This window comes from Bombina bombina, chromosome 5 (assembly GCF_027579735.1).
Source record: "Bombina bombina isolate aBomBom1 chromosome 5, aBomBom1.pri, whole genome shotgun sequence".
In the NCBI taxonomy this organism is placed as follows: Eukaryota; Metazoa; Chordata; class Amphibia; order Anura; family Bombinatoridae; genus Bombina; species Bombina bombina.
In genome coordinates, this window is record NC_069503.1 from 331,252,038 (window position 1) to 331,265,289 (window position 13,252).

The window sequence follows — 13,252 nt, forward strand, 5'->3', positions numbered from 1 at the left end:
CCCACAACTGACAAAATATTTTTTGGCGCCAAAAACGTCTGCAACAAACACGAGCGTCATAGATGATGCAACCACGTGAAAAAACTTGGCGCCAACTAAGACGCCGGAAATGACGAAATTACGTCAAACGTAATTCTTGCGCCAAAAAAGTCTCGCGCCACGAATGACGCAATAAATTATAGCATGTTGCGCTCCCGCGAGCCTAACAGCCCGCAATTTAGAAAAGAGAGTCAATTTGAAAACTTCAGGTAAGAATTTTTTTTTTTTTTTTATATGCATTTCCCAAATATGAAACTAACAGTCTGCAAAAAGGAAATATACTGATAAACCTGAATCATGGCAAATATAAGTACAAACATATATTTTGAACTTTAAATATAAAGTGCCAAACCATAGCTGAGAGTGTCTTAAATAAAGGAAACATACTTACCAAAAGACACTCATCTACATAGAGTAGATAGCCAAACCAGTACTGAAACGAGAATCAGCAGAGGTAATGGTATATAAGAGTATATTGTCGATCTGAAAAGGGAGGTAGGAGATGAATCTCTACGACCGATAACAGAGAACCTATGAAATAGATCCCCGTTAGGATGACCATTGTATTCAATAGGTAATACTCCCTTCACATCCCTCTGTCATTCACTGCACTCTGAGAGGAACCGGGCTTCAAAAAAGCTGAGAAGCGCATATCAACATAGAAATCTAGCACAAACTTACTTCACCACCTCCATAGAAGGCAAAGTTTGTAAAACTGAATTGTAGGTGTGGTGGGGGTGTATTTATAGGCATTTTGAGGTTTGGGAAACTTTGCCCCTCCTGGTAGGATTGTATATCCCATACGTCACTAGCTCATGGACTCTTGCCAATTACATGAAAGAAAGAATGAATGCATATAAAGGAAATATAAAGTGCTATCATTAATGAGTAAAATTGAGAAGAGACATAGGACTTACTCAGCAAATACTATATATAAATGGAACCGGGGAAATTCTAATTAGGGATGCTCAAGGGTACTGGAGTAATTTCTCAGTTTAAGTTATAATGCCTTATAGTTCTGCGCCTCTCGTAGCTTTGGGAGGGTGGGGGGGGGAATAAGGGAGAGAAAAAAAAAAAAGGGGGGGGGGGAGACTTTCCACAAGAATTTAACCCCTATAGTGCCAGAACCTTCAAACCTAGAAGGGAAAGCACTTACCTGTGGATCCTGCTCTGTCAGGCAGGAGCTGTTTTCTGAGGTGTGGCAGCTTCATCACATCTACCAGGGACCTATAGAAAAGAAAGAACAGAGTAACCAACTCTGTCTTTCTATAATAGGGGTAGCAATAATGTTAGGAATTTAAGCAAAGACTACCTCGCTGTCTTCTAACTGCTAATAGCCACCATTACTTTTACTAAAACTATTGACATGGACACAGCATAGCCCCAATCCTTACATGCAGGGAAAAGTACCTATTAAAAGGATTAAAATCTTCAGACACCATCTTCACCATCCTCCCGTGATCAAGGCAAAGAGAATGACTGGGGGATATGGGTAAGGGAAGTGATATTTAACAGTTTTGCTGGGGCGCTCTTTGCCGCCTCCTGCTGGCCAGGAGTGAATATCCCACTAGTAATTAGAATGTTTCGTGGACTCTCTATGACATTGGAAAGAAAAACTTATAAATTAAAAACATTTAAAAGCAGAAATACGGTAGTGCACAGGACATCTAGGGTTATCTAAATAGCGAACATAAGAGAGGAGACGCGCATTAATCTGGCATCATATAAGAAAAAAAACACGCCATCGTGCCAACACATGCAAGCCCGAAAGCCAACGTGCGTGCATCAAAAAATAGTACGCTTGCAAAATATCCAGAGTGTGTGTTTTAAAATATATGCGCGAGAAAAGCTATTAAAGGGACATGAAACCCACATTTTTTTTTCATGATTTAGAAACAACATGCAATTTTAAACAACTTTCTAATTTACTTCTATTATATAATTTGTTTTATTCTCTTGATATTCTTTACTGAAAAGCATATCTAGATAGGCTCAGTAGCTGATGATTGGTTGCTGCACTTAGATGCCTTGTGTGATTGGCTCACTCATGTGCATTGCTTTTTCTTCAACTAATGATATCTAAAAAATGAAGCAAAATAAATAATAGAAGTAAATTGTAATGTTGTTTAAATTTGTATTCTCTATCTGAATCATAAAAGAAAAATTTTGGGTTTAGTGTCCCTTTAAGCGTGAGAGAGAAAACATGACGAATATGTAAAAATACTAAATAAAGGAAAATTACCGAAAAAATATATATAACTGTCCGAAGATCATATACATATATAATTAATATATACAACAATAACCTAACAGGCTTATAGAATGCCAGATATAAAATTAAAAATAAAATACTTAACCAATAGGCACTCTACGACTGGAGGAAATCAGTAGTAAGCCAAAACCTGTGCTGAAACCGAACAGTAGTGGTTCTGGAATAAGAGGATATTGACAAACTAACGGGGGGGGGGGCAAGTCCCTGCAACATCAGTGGAAAGGCTTGGGAGTAAATCCCAATAAGTGAGATATATGCAACTATCTATACTCCAGAACATCCCTCCATCAATCACTGTACTCTGAGGGGAAAGGGGCCTAAACTTGTTCTGAGTACCCCTCTCAGTGAAGAATCAAATGTACATCTTCATTCTTTAACTTTCTCCAGTGGAAGCAAAGACAAGACTGAGGTGCGAGTGAGGTAGGAGGAGATTTATAAAGTTCTTGGGGTTTCGGAATCTTTGCCTCCTCCTAGTGGCAGGGAAGAGTAATTCCCAGGAGTAATGGATCATGGACTATTACCATGAAAAGAAAAGTATTTTAAAATTATTATATCAATCTTAAAACATTTTTTTATATGAACTGCCTTTGCTGGAAAACTTTTTTTCTTCTTGTGTGCATTTTCAACTGTAGTGAGCTCCCCTCTAAATTACTTTTTAGCTTTCAAATAAAAAAAGTGTTAATTTCTTTCTTCCCTATTTAATATAAGCTAATCTATTTACACCCAATATCTATCCCTCTAATAATTTGAGCATGTTTCCCTATATCCTGATAGGGACAACTCCCATGGAAAAATATATAAAATGTGCAGGGCAGAAAGAGTGTGCAATAGCTGCCCAAACTTTTGACAATAGCCAAAACAGTGCACAAGTACCGAGAAGGTTACAGAGTAGCATGTTGTCACATGTGTGCTTATGTGATGAGATATTTCAGGTAGAGAAAAATATTCGCATTGGCCTGTTGATTCTGTGGTGGGAAGAAATGTGCATTTAAAAAGGCCACTATAGTCAAAAAATGGCATTCGAGCATGTGATTTTTTTACTATTATGGCCCTTTAGGGTAGAAAAGAGCAAGACAACAGAAAATAGTGAAAACAGCAAATTTGCTTGGAAGTGCTGGGAACATGTTGGTGAGTGTTCACTGAACTGCAGAAACGACAAATATGTACAACACGACCTAATGATTTGGTTTTCTAGCTATGTAACTAGCGAAACTATATAAATATGCGTTTCTACCTTTTCAGATAAATATTGTTCATATATTCCAACAGCAGCTGCTCTTAAAAGACCCTTTGTTTGATTGGTTTGATGTTTTCCATCTTTTTGTCGGCTACGCAACACTTCAAGTTGCTGCTGAGCTGTAACACGGTATCCTTCTACTGTAAGCCAGAAGAACAGATGTGCTTGCCCTCCAGTATGCTGCATAAAATCTGCAACACAAACACAAGTGTTAATAGTTAATGTAATGTTCTAGTATGGGTAACATTCCAAACAAAACTTATATTTTATATTGTTAAGACCAAAACAATAAGCCCAAAATAAACACAAGGATTTACAAGGTTGATCTTGAATTAATATTGCCAATTTACCATTGTATAAAACAATTAAGGGACAGTCCAAGGGTGCCCAACATTTTTGAAGCACCACTAAGTACAGTAGAAATGAGTAACTGATGCACAATAAAAATGAATAGTAGAGAATTTTCTGAGTAATTTCAGTTAACCCAATTTGCCCTCCCCCTGTATCATGACAGCCATCAACCAATTACAAAATGCATATACATAAATGCTGTGCACTTTTGCACATGCTCAGTAGAATCGAGTCTAAGAAATTGTGCATATAAAAATAATGTGCACGTTTTGATAAAGTTTATTGGAAAGTGCTTTTTTACATTGTATGCTTTTTTTGAATCATTTAACTTTGACTTTAGTGGCCCTTTAAACAACCCTGGGGGAATACATTTTGTAAGCTAAATCTAGAACTTAACAATACACTAAAGAAAAAAGCAATTTTAAATAAACCTAATTATCATATTTGATGTATTTAGTTTTAAAAACCAAACACACTATTGACACCCATCCATGGGTAATGAGAAACACTCACCAAGAAAGACACAGAAGAACAAAGCTTGTCATCTCACCTTTTCAGGTTGGTATACACTTTCTACTACATACCATATTTATTAAAAAGTACATTACAGTCAACGGAAATCCATAATGCATTAAAGAGTTGATAAGAAGCAGATTAGCCAAAATGCTTCAAGTAAAAGCTGTAACGGTTAGCAATAGGTTCTGCTATGTACCAGATATACTTCTGCATCCAAAACCATTGCCTGCTTTACAGTTGTCTCTCTCTCGTTAAGATGAATTATATATAATAAGAAATGTGAATGGCAAAAAAATGCTTCTAATTAAAACTGAAATGCGTTGTTGGAAAATCTTTACAAATAACATGTTAGGTGATGTCCTAGCTATATTGGTTGCATGATACATTTAGTATTAGGCTTCAGTGAGTCTGCAAAGGCTTAAAACAAATACAGAAATGATGATTATTATTAGCGGTATCATGCATGGGTTGTGATTACACTCCTGCCCTAATATCATTCTTAAAGGGATATGAAAGCCAAAATCTTTCTTTCATGATTCAAATAGAGCATGTGATTTTAAACAACTTTCTTACTTAACCCCTTAAGGACAAGGCCATTTTTCAATTTCTTTCCCTTAAGGACCAGGGCTATTTTTACATTTCTGCGGTGTTTGTGTTTAGCTGTAATTTTCCTCTTACTCATTTACTGTACCCACACATATTATATACCGTTTTTTTCGCCATTAAATGGACATTCAAAAGATACCATTATTTCCATCATATCTTATAATTTACTATAAAAAAATATATAAAATATGAGGAAAAAATGGAAAAAAAACACACTGTTTCTAACTTTGACCCCCAAAATCTGTTACACATCTACAACCACCAAAAAACACCCATGCTAAATAGTTGTCCTATATTTTGTCCTAAGTTTAGAAATACCCAATGTTTACATGTTCTTTGCTTTTTTTGCAAGTTATAGGGAAATAAATACAAGTAGCACTTTGCTATTTCCAAACCACTTTTTTTCAAAATTAGCGCTAGTTACATTGGGACACTGATATCTTTCAGGAATCCCTGAATATCCCTTGACATGTATATATTTTTTTTAGAAGACATCCCAAAGTATTGATCTAGGCCCATTTTGGTATATTTCATGCCACCATTTCACCGCCAAATGAGATCAAATAAAAAAAATTGTTCACTTTTTCACAAACTTTTGGTTTCTCACTGAAATTATTTGCAAACAACTTGTGCGATTATGGCATAAATGGTTGTAAACGCTTCTCTGGGATCCCCTTTGTTCAGAAATAGCAGACATATATGGCTTTGGCATTGCTTTTTGGTAATTAGAAGGCCGATAAATGCCACTGCGCACCACACGTGTATGATGCCCAGCAGTGAAGGGGTTAATTAGGGAGCATGTAGGGAGCTTCTAGGGTTAATTTTAGTGTAGTGTAGTAGACAACCCCAAGTATTGATCTAGGCCCATCTTGGTATATTTCATGCCACCATTTCAACGCCAAATGCGATCAAATGAAAAAAAATGTTACATTTTTCACAATTTTAGGTTTCTGAAATTATTTACAAACAGCTTGTGCAATTATGGCACAAATGGTTGTAAATGCTTCTCTGTGATCCCCTTTGTTCAGAAATAGCAGACATATATGGCTTTGGCGTTGCTTTTTGGTAATTAGAAGGCCGCTAAATACCGCTGTGCATCACACGTGAATTATGTCTAGCAGTGAAGGGGTTAATTAGGTAGCTTGTAGGGAGCTTGCAGGGTTAATTTTAGCTTTAATGTAGAGATCAGCCTCCCACCTGACACATCACACCCCCTGATCCCTCCCAAACAGCTCTCTTCCCTCCCCGACCCCACAATTGTCCCCGCCATCTTAAGTACCGCCAGAAAGTCTGCCAGTACTAAAATAAAAGGTATTTTATTTATTTTTTTAGCATATTTACATATGCTGATGTATAGGATCCCCCTTAGCCCCCAACCCTCCCTGATCCCCCCCCCCCAAACAGCTCTCTAACCCTCCCCCTCTACCTTATTGGTAGCCATCTTGGGTACTGGCAGCTATTTTATTTTTAAAAATCTTTATTCTCTTGGTATCTTTTGTTGAAAAACAGGGACGTATGCTTAGGAGCCTGCCCATTTCCGGAGCACTATATGGCAGCAGTTTTGCAAGAATGTTAGAATGTTATCCATTTGCAAGAGCACTAGATGGCAGCAATATTTCCTGCCATGTAGTGCTCCAGATGCCTACCTAGGTAACTCTTCAATACAGAATACCATGGGAAAATCAAATTTGATAATAGAAGTAACTTGGAAACTTTTTTTTTTTTATGCACTGTCTAAATCACAAAAGAACATATCCCTTTAAGATCGGCTGACCAACATATTGCAGCTTTAATACTAGAAAATATAGTAAAAAGGAAATCGAAACCTTTGCTCAGATGCAGAAGCTTACGAGTCAGCTGAAGTAGAGAAGACTAGCTCAGGAACATGAAAAGTACATTGTATAACTTAAAAACTGAATAATGTGTGTAAGGATGGATAAGTCAACCTTAGATATAGTAACACCATGAGAAATGCTACTATGGAAGCTGCAAGAGCACTTCTTAAAATATTATATCCAGCACACTTGTCAACTACAAATGCATTTATTAATACAAATAAACAAACGTCCCAAGTAGGGGATTATCATGCCATGTCTCCCTGGAAGTTCTAGAATTAGTCCCACAAAAAAAGTTGATCTTATAGAGAGAACATGTAAGAAATTCACCTCTGACAAACAATGCAACAAATGCATCAAATGTTGCCAGATTTCAGAGTTTAAATAATAAAAAAGTATCATAAAACTGAATTATAGAAGTGAGAACATGCTCTTTCAATGCAGCAATGTGAAAGTTTATAAAAACAGTATATTGATCCAGCAATTAACTGAAAATGCATAAAGTTGTATGAAATGAAATATCAGAAAAGTTGATGAGTCAATCATATAGCATTCCATATAGAAGTGTGTTTTTTGCTTCTATGGTATGTGCTGTCTGAGGGGTGTGCAAGATGCTGTCAGAGACAATGTGGCCTTTTTATCTGACATATTTGAAACTTAAAAGGGACAGTAACAACAGAGTATGTAATTTTAAACAACTTTCCAATAGACTTCTATTATCTAATTTGCTTAAATCTCCTGATTACCTTTGTTGAAAAGCATACCTAGGTAGGGTCAGAAGCAGCAAAGCACTACTGGGGATAGCTGCTTGGCACTGGCTAACCAGGTGTGTTCAGCTAGCTACCAGTAGTTCATTGCTGCATCTTTAACAAAAAGGATACCAAGAGAATGAAGCAAGATTATGATAGAAGTTGGAAAGTTGTTTAAAATGGAATGCTTTATCTGATTCATGAAAGAAAAGATCAAACAAATAATATTCCATAAGCATACTGACAATAGCCCAGCTCACTGAATGATAAATGAAGGTCACAATGGCAGAAAGCATAGATAAAATTATACAGTGGTAAGTGATCAAGCTGGAACTTTGCCTATTGTCTCTATCCCTGTCCACAAATGCTTTCAACAGTCCAGTTCCCCAGGCAACGCTTTTGCACATTGGGAAACTGCCTTAAGACACCACAGACAGGAGGAAAGTTTCCCTAATGGAGGTCAGATACAGCAACTTGCTTTTCTATCTTCAGCAAAACAATAAAAAAAATGTGAAAACATTTCAGATAATGGGTGTTGAAGTGTTTTTAACTGCATATCAGACTGCTTTATGTGTAGATCATCTAAAAGGCCCTTTAAAACAACATTTATACTTACCTGATACATTTCTTTCTTTCTGGACACGGTGAGTCCACGGAATCATCAATTACTGTTGAGAAAATCACTCCTGGCCAGCAGGAAGAGGCAAAGAGCACCACAGCAAAGCTGTTAAGTATCACTTCCCTTCCCACAAACACCAGTCATTCGACCGAAGAAAAATGGAGAAAGAGAAATAACACAAGGTGTAGAGGTGCCTGAGGTTAAAGTTAAAAATAACGGTCTTAAAACAAAGGGCGGACCGTGGACTCACCGTGTCCAGAAACAAATAAATCAGGTAAGCATAAATTTAGTTTTCTTTCTTAAGACAAGTGAGTCCACAGAATCATCAATTACTGTTGGGAATCAATACCGAAGCTAGAAGACACAGATGATTAGGGAGGGATAAGACAGGTAACCTAAACAGAAGGCACCACTGCTGAAAGAAGGAAGCCTCGGTCGAGGCAAAAGTAATCAAATTTCTAACATTTTAAAAAAGTATGCAGAGGACCAAGTTGCAGCCTTGCAAATCTGTTCCACAGAAGCTTCATTTTTGAAAGCCCAAGAAGAAGAGACAGCCCTAGTTGAGTGAGCTGTGATTCTCTCAGGAGGTTGCTGTCCAGCAGTCAAATGCTAAACGTATTATACTTCTCAACTAGAAGGAAAGAAAAGTAGCAGTAGCTTTCTGACCTCTACAGGTCCCAGAGGAACAAACAAACAATGCAGAAGACTGGCGAAAGTCCTTAGTTACATGCAAATAGAACTTAAGAGCATGTACAACATCTAAATTGTGAAACAAACGTTCCTTATGAGAAGGATTAGGACCGAGAGAAGGAACAATTTCCCAGTGACTGAAATAATAAATGCAATTATAATTGGACTATGAAAGAATACATAGAAAAACGTAAAAATTATTCTTAGGAACTTCATATATAAACATATATAAAATACATATTATATATATATAAAAATAATTATTTATTTTTATTTTTTATTTTATATATATAATATGTATTTTATATATGTTTATATATGAAGTTCCTAAGAATAATTTTTACGTTTTTCTATGTATTCTTTCATGTGTTTTGTGTTCACATATTTATATATATATCCATTTCTTATAATATCAACACATAGTCCAATTATAATTGCATTTATTATTTCAGTCACTTTTTATCTATTTATCAGTTTCTCTATTCATTTATCAGTTTTTTTGTTTTTATACTAACTATTGAATGCCAATATATTAAATTAAATTAAATATCGATCCTGTGTTTAATTTTAGTATGTTTTTAGAATATTATTCATATTTAACATGAAATTTTGTTCTTACTTTCATTTTTCACATATCATCAAGTTATGTTTCAGTTTCATACGAACGCAAGTAGAAAAACATTTAGAGACCTTGGAAATACCCAGCCGATATGGGACCAATGAAATAAGATTATGTGCTATAAATACACTTGCACCGTAGGGCCTATTATTCATCCTACCTCTTGAGAAAGACCGCACGTTAGCGGTTGAAACGCGTTGGGGACAATTTTGGACTATCTGAGGACCCGTAGTGCTCTGTGGGAGAATTCACTGACACCTGATACTTTGCAACGGACATTGCTACCAGAGCCGCGACTACGGAAGCCAGCAAGGAACTGAACCATCTTGTTCTGTGACGACTATCCTGAGGGACTCGCACAGTTTCACGGACTGACATTGTTCTTATTGTGTTTGCTGATACATCTGGAACCTTGATGTTTTTTAATAAACGCCTGATTAAACTTTTAACACTGTAAGTGTAATACATTAGCGTGGTATTTTGCGCCTTATCTATCTACACTTGAGTCTGTTTGCGCTTTGTTTTTTCACAGATCTTTAGGCCACTGAGTTTATGTTGTCCGACAGGAACCTGATAAAATGGGCTAAGGCCAGTTGGGGCCAAGCCATAAAGGCATTGAAGATCGCTCTTAATTCCAAAATGTATAAGGGAAGAGCAGATTTATCCTGACACCAAATACCAGACTGCTCCCCAGCCCACCAAGCTGGCGTCCTTGGTCAAAATCACCCATGAGGGTCTCCAAAAACATGTCCACAGAGACAGATGTTCCTGAGACAGCCACCATGGAAGAGAGTCTCTTGTCACCTGATCTAGAACTATCTTCTGGGATAGATCTGCATAAACCCTGTCCCATTGGCTAAGCATGCATAACTGCAGAGCTCTCAAATGGAATCGGCCAAAATGGAACTATGTCCATGGAAGCTACCCTACCATCAGAACAATTACCTACATGCATTGGGCCACTGATAGCCATACAGCAGACTGTAGAGCTAGTTAAGAGGAAAGAATCTTTGGCTTTTCTGACTTCCGTCAGAAAAATCTTCATAGATAGGGAATCTAAAATTGTTACTAAGACCACCACCCTTGTAGCTGGAACAAGGTAACTCTTTCCCAGATTCACCTTCCATCCGTGAATGTGAAGAAAAGACAACAACAAGATCTCTGCGTGGGATGGCGCCTGAACCAGAATGTTATCCAGATAAGGCGCCACTGCAATTCCCCGAAAACCGAATCACTGCCAAAAGCGCCCCCAGGACCTTTGAGAAAATTCTGGGAGCTGTGGCAAGGCCAAATAGAAGAGCCACAAACTGAAAGTGTTTGTAAAAAAGGCAAATCTCAAAAAAGTGTGATGATCCCTGTGAATGGGAACATGGAGGTATGCATCGTTCAGGTCTATTGTCGTCATGAACTGACCCTCTTCCACTAAAGGAAGAATGGAACGGATAGCCTCCATCTTGAAGGACGGCACTCTGAGAAACTTGTTGAGACACTTCAGGTCTAGAATGGGTCTGAAAGTTCCCTCTTTTTTGGGAACCACAAACAGATTGGAAAAGAATCCTAGACCCTGTTACTGTACTGGGACTGGAACTATCACTCCTAAGAGGGAAAGATCCTGTACACATTTCAAGAACGACTCCCCTGGGAGGAAAAGTCTTGAATTCTAATTTGTAACCCTGGGAAACTATGCCCACAGATCTGGGGCATCTCGTACCCATGCTTGGTAAAACAGAGTCTGCCCTCCACTTGATCCATTTCCGGATCGGGGGAAACCCCTTCATGATGACTTGGACTCAGCTGCGGGCTTCTTAGACTGCTTACCCTTGTTCCAAGACTGACTGGGTTTCCAAGAAGGCTTGGACTGTTCCAGCTTGGAAGAGGATGGCGAAAACTTACCTCTGAAGTTATTCTTCTTATCTTGTGGCAGAAAAGATCCTTTACCACTCGTGATATCAGAAACGATTTCAGTCAACACAGGTCCAAACTGGGTCTTGTAAGGAATCGCCAAAAGTTTAGATCTGGATGAAAAATCTGCCGACCAAGATTTCAGCCACAATGCTCTATGCGCCAATACAGGGAAGCCAGATATCTTGTCTCTTAACTTGATGACCTGCAAAGATGCGTCAGTAATAAAGGCATTGGCTAACTTAAGAGCCATGATCCTATCCTAGATGATCTCCAACGGAGTCTCAGCTTGAAGAGACACAGACAGTTAATCAAACCAGTAGACTGCAGCACTTGTCGCAGTGGCAATACACACTGCAGGTTGCCATTGGAGACCTTGATGAACATACATCTTCTTCAAGTAAGCCTCCAGCTTCTTATCCATTGGGTCCTTGAAAGAGCAACTATCCTCTATGGGAATAGTAGTTCTCTTAGCCAACGTAGAAATCGCCCCTTCCACCTTGGGCACCCTCTGCCACGACTCCTTAATGGAGTCAGCCACCAGAAACATCTTTTTAAACACAGAGGAAGGAGAAAACAGAATCCCCGGCTTCTCCGATTCCCAAGTTATGATTTCCGTAGCCCTGTCTGGCACAGGAAACACATCTACAGAGGAGGGAAGTATCTATTTAATTTACTAGATTTCTTGGGATTGACAATCACAGGAGTCTCAGAGTCATCCAAAGTAGCCAAAACCTCCTTTAACAGTACACAGTGTTCAAGCTTAAACCTGAAGGATACAACTTCAGTATCAGAAGAAGGCATTACACTGTCTGAATCAGAGATTTCACCCTCAAAAACTACCGACATTTTCTTCTTCAGATTTATGAGAAACAACAACATGGGTAGCCGGAACTGTATCAGAAACCTTACCATCTGATTCTTTAATTTTCCTCTTGCGTCTTCCCTGAAGCATGGGAATGGCAGCCAACGCCTAAGATATCGCAGAGGATACCTGGGCGGCAATTTCTGCATGCAAAAAACTCCAGGAGATTTTGAGGAACCGCAGGGCACTGCATGTGAGGTTGTTAAAGCTTGGGACGTTTGAGGAGAAAGCTGCGGCATTGCCTGAACAGCCTCAACCTGAGAGAGTGGAGGCTCAGCAACAAAAAGTCTATATATTAATGTCATCTCAATACAAGATGAACAAAAAGGCAAATGAGGTTCAACTTGACTATCTAGGCAAAGCTTGCATGTAACAGAAGACACATACTCTGGATCCATACTGCAATTAACAATTTAATTTTTTTTTTTTTTTTTTTTTTAAGTACTGTTCCTTTAAGAATCAGTTTTCTTGAAACACTAAGACTGTAACACAGAATTTGAAGATAAATCTTTAATTGCCCCCAAAAATGTTAAGTGGACGCTTTACATTGTCAGCTGCCAAAATTATTTAAAAGGTATTACTACTGCTCCTTCTATAGGAGAATCGAAAAAGAGAAATAACCAAGAACCTCTACACCTCAGCGTTACTGCTGAGGTGCCTACCTGCCCCCTCTGAGCTCCGGAGATAGTGAATGTGAGTCTCTGATTGGGAATCTATGCGGGGAAGCAAGCTGATCCACTCTACGCGCACCACACTTACGGCTAGATTACGAGTTTGGCATTAGAGGCTGTGCGGTGCTAACGAGCAGTTTATGCTCACCGCTCACAGACAGCGCTGGTATTACGGGTTTTTACAACCCAGACAAGAAGTGAGCGTTGAGCAAAATTCTGCTCCTTACCGTACTCCAATACCAACGCTGCTTACATTAGTGGTGAGCTGGTGTAACGTGCTC

General features: G+C 38.3%; 1 protein-coding gene across 2 annotated transcripts in view; it reads right to left on the minus strand.

The window, feature by feature from the left end:
- Nucleotides 1–13,252, minus strand: part of SNX13 (sorting nexin 13) — an 882,412-nt gene that overhangs the window by 446,764 nt on the left and 422,396 nt on the right. For both annotated transcript variants that reach the window (XM_053714126.1, XM_053714125.1), the window contains exon 13: nt 3,546–3,739. In XM_053714126.1, the coding sequence (XP_053570101.1) occupies nt 3,546–3,739 (194 nt within the window). The remainder of the gene's footprint in view (nt 1–3,545; nt 3,740–13,252) is intronic.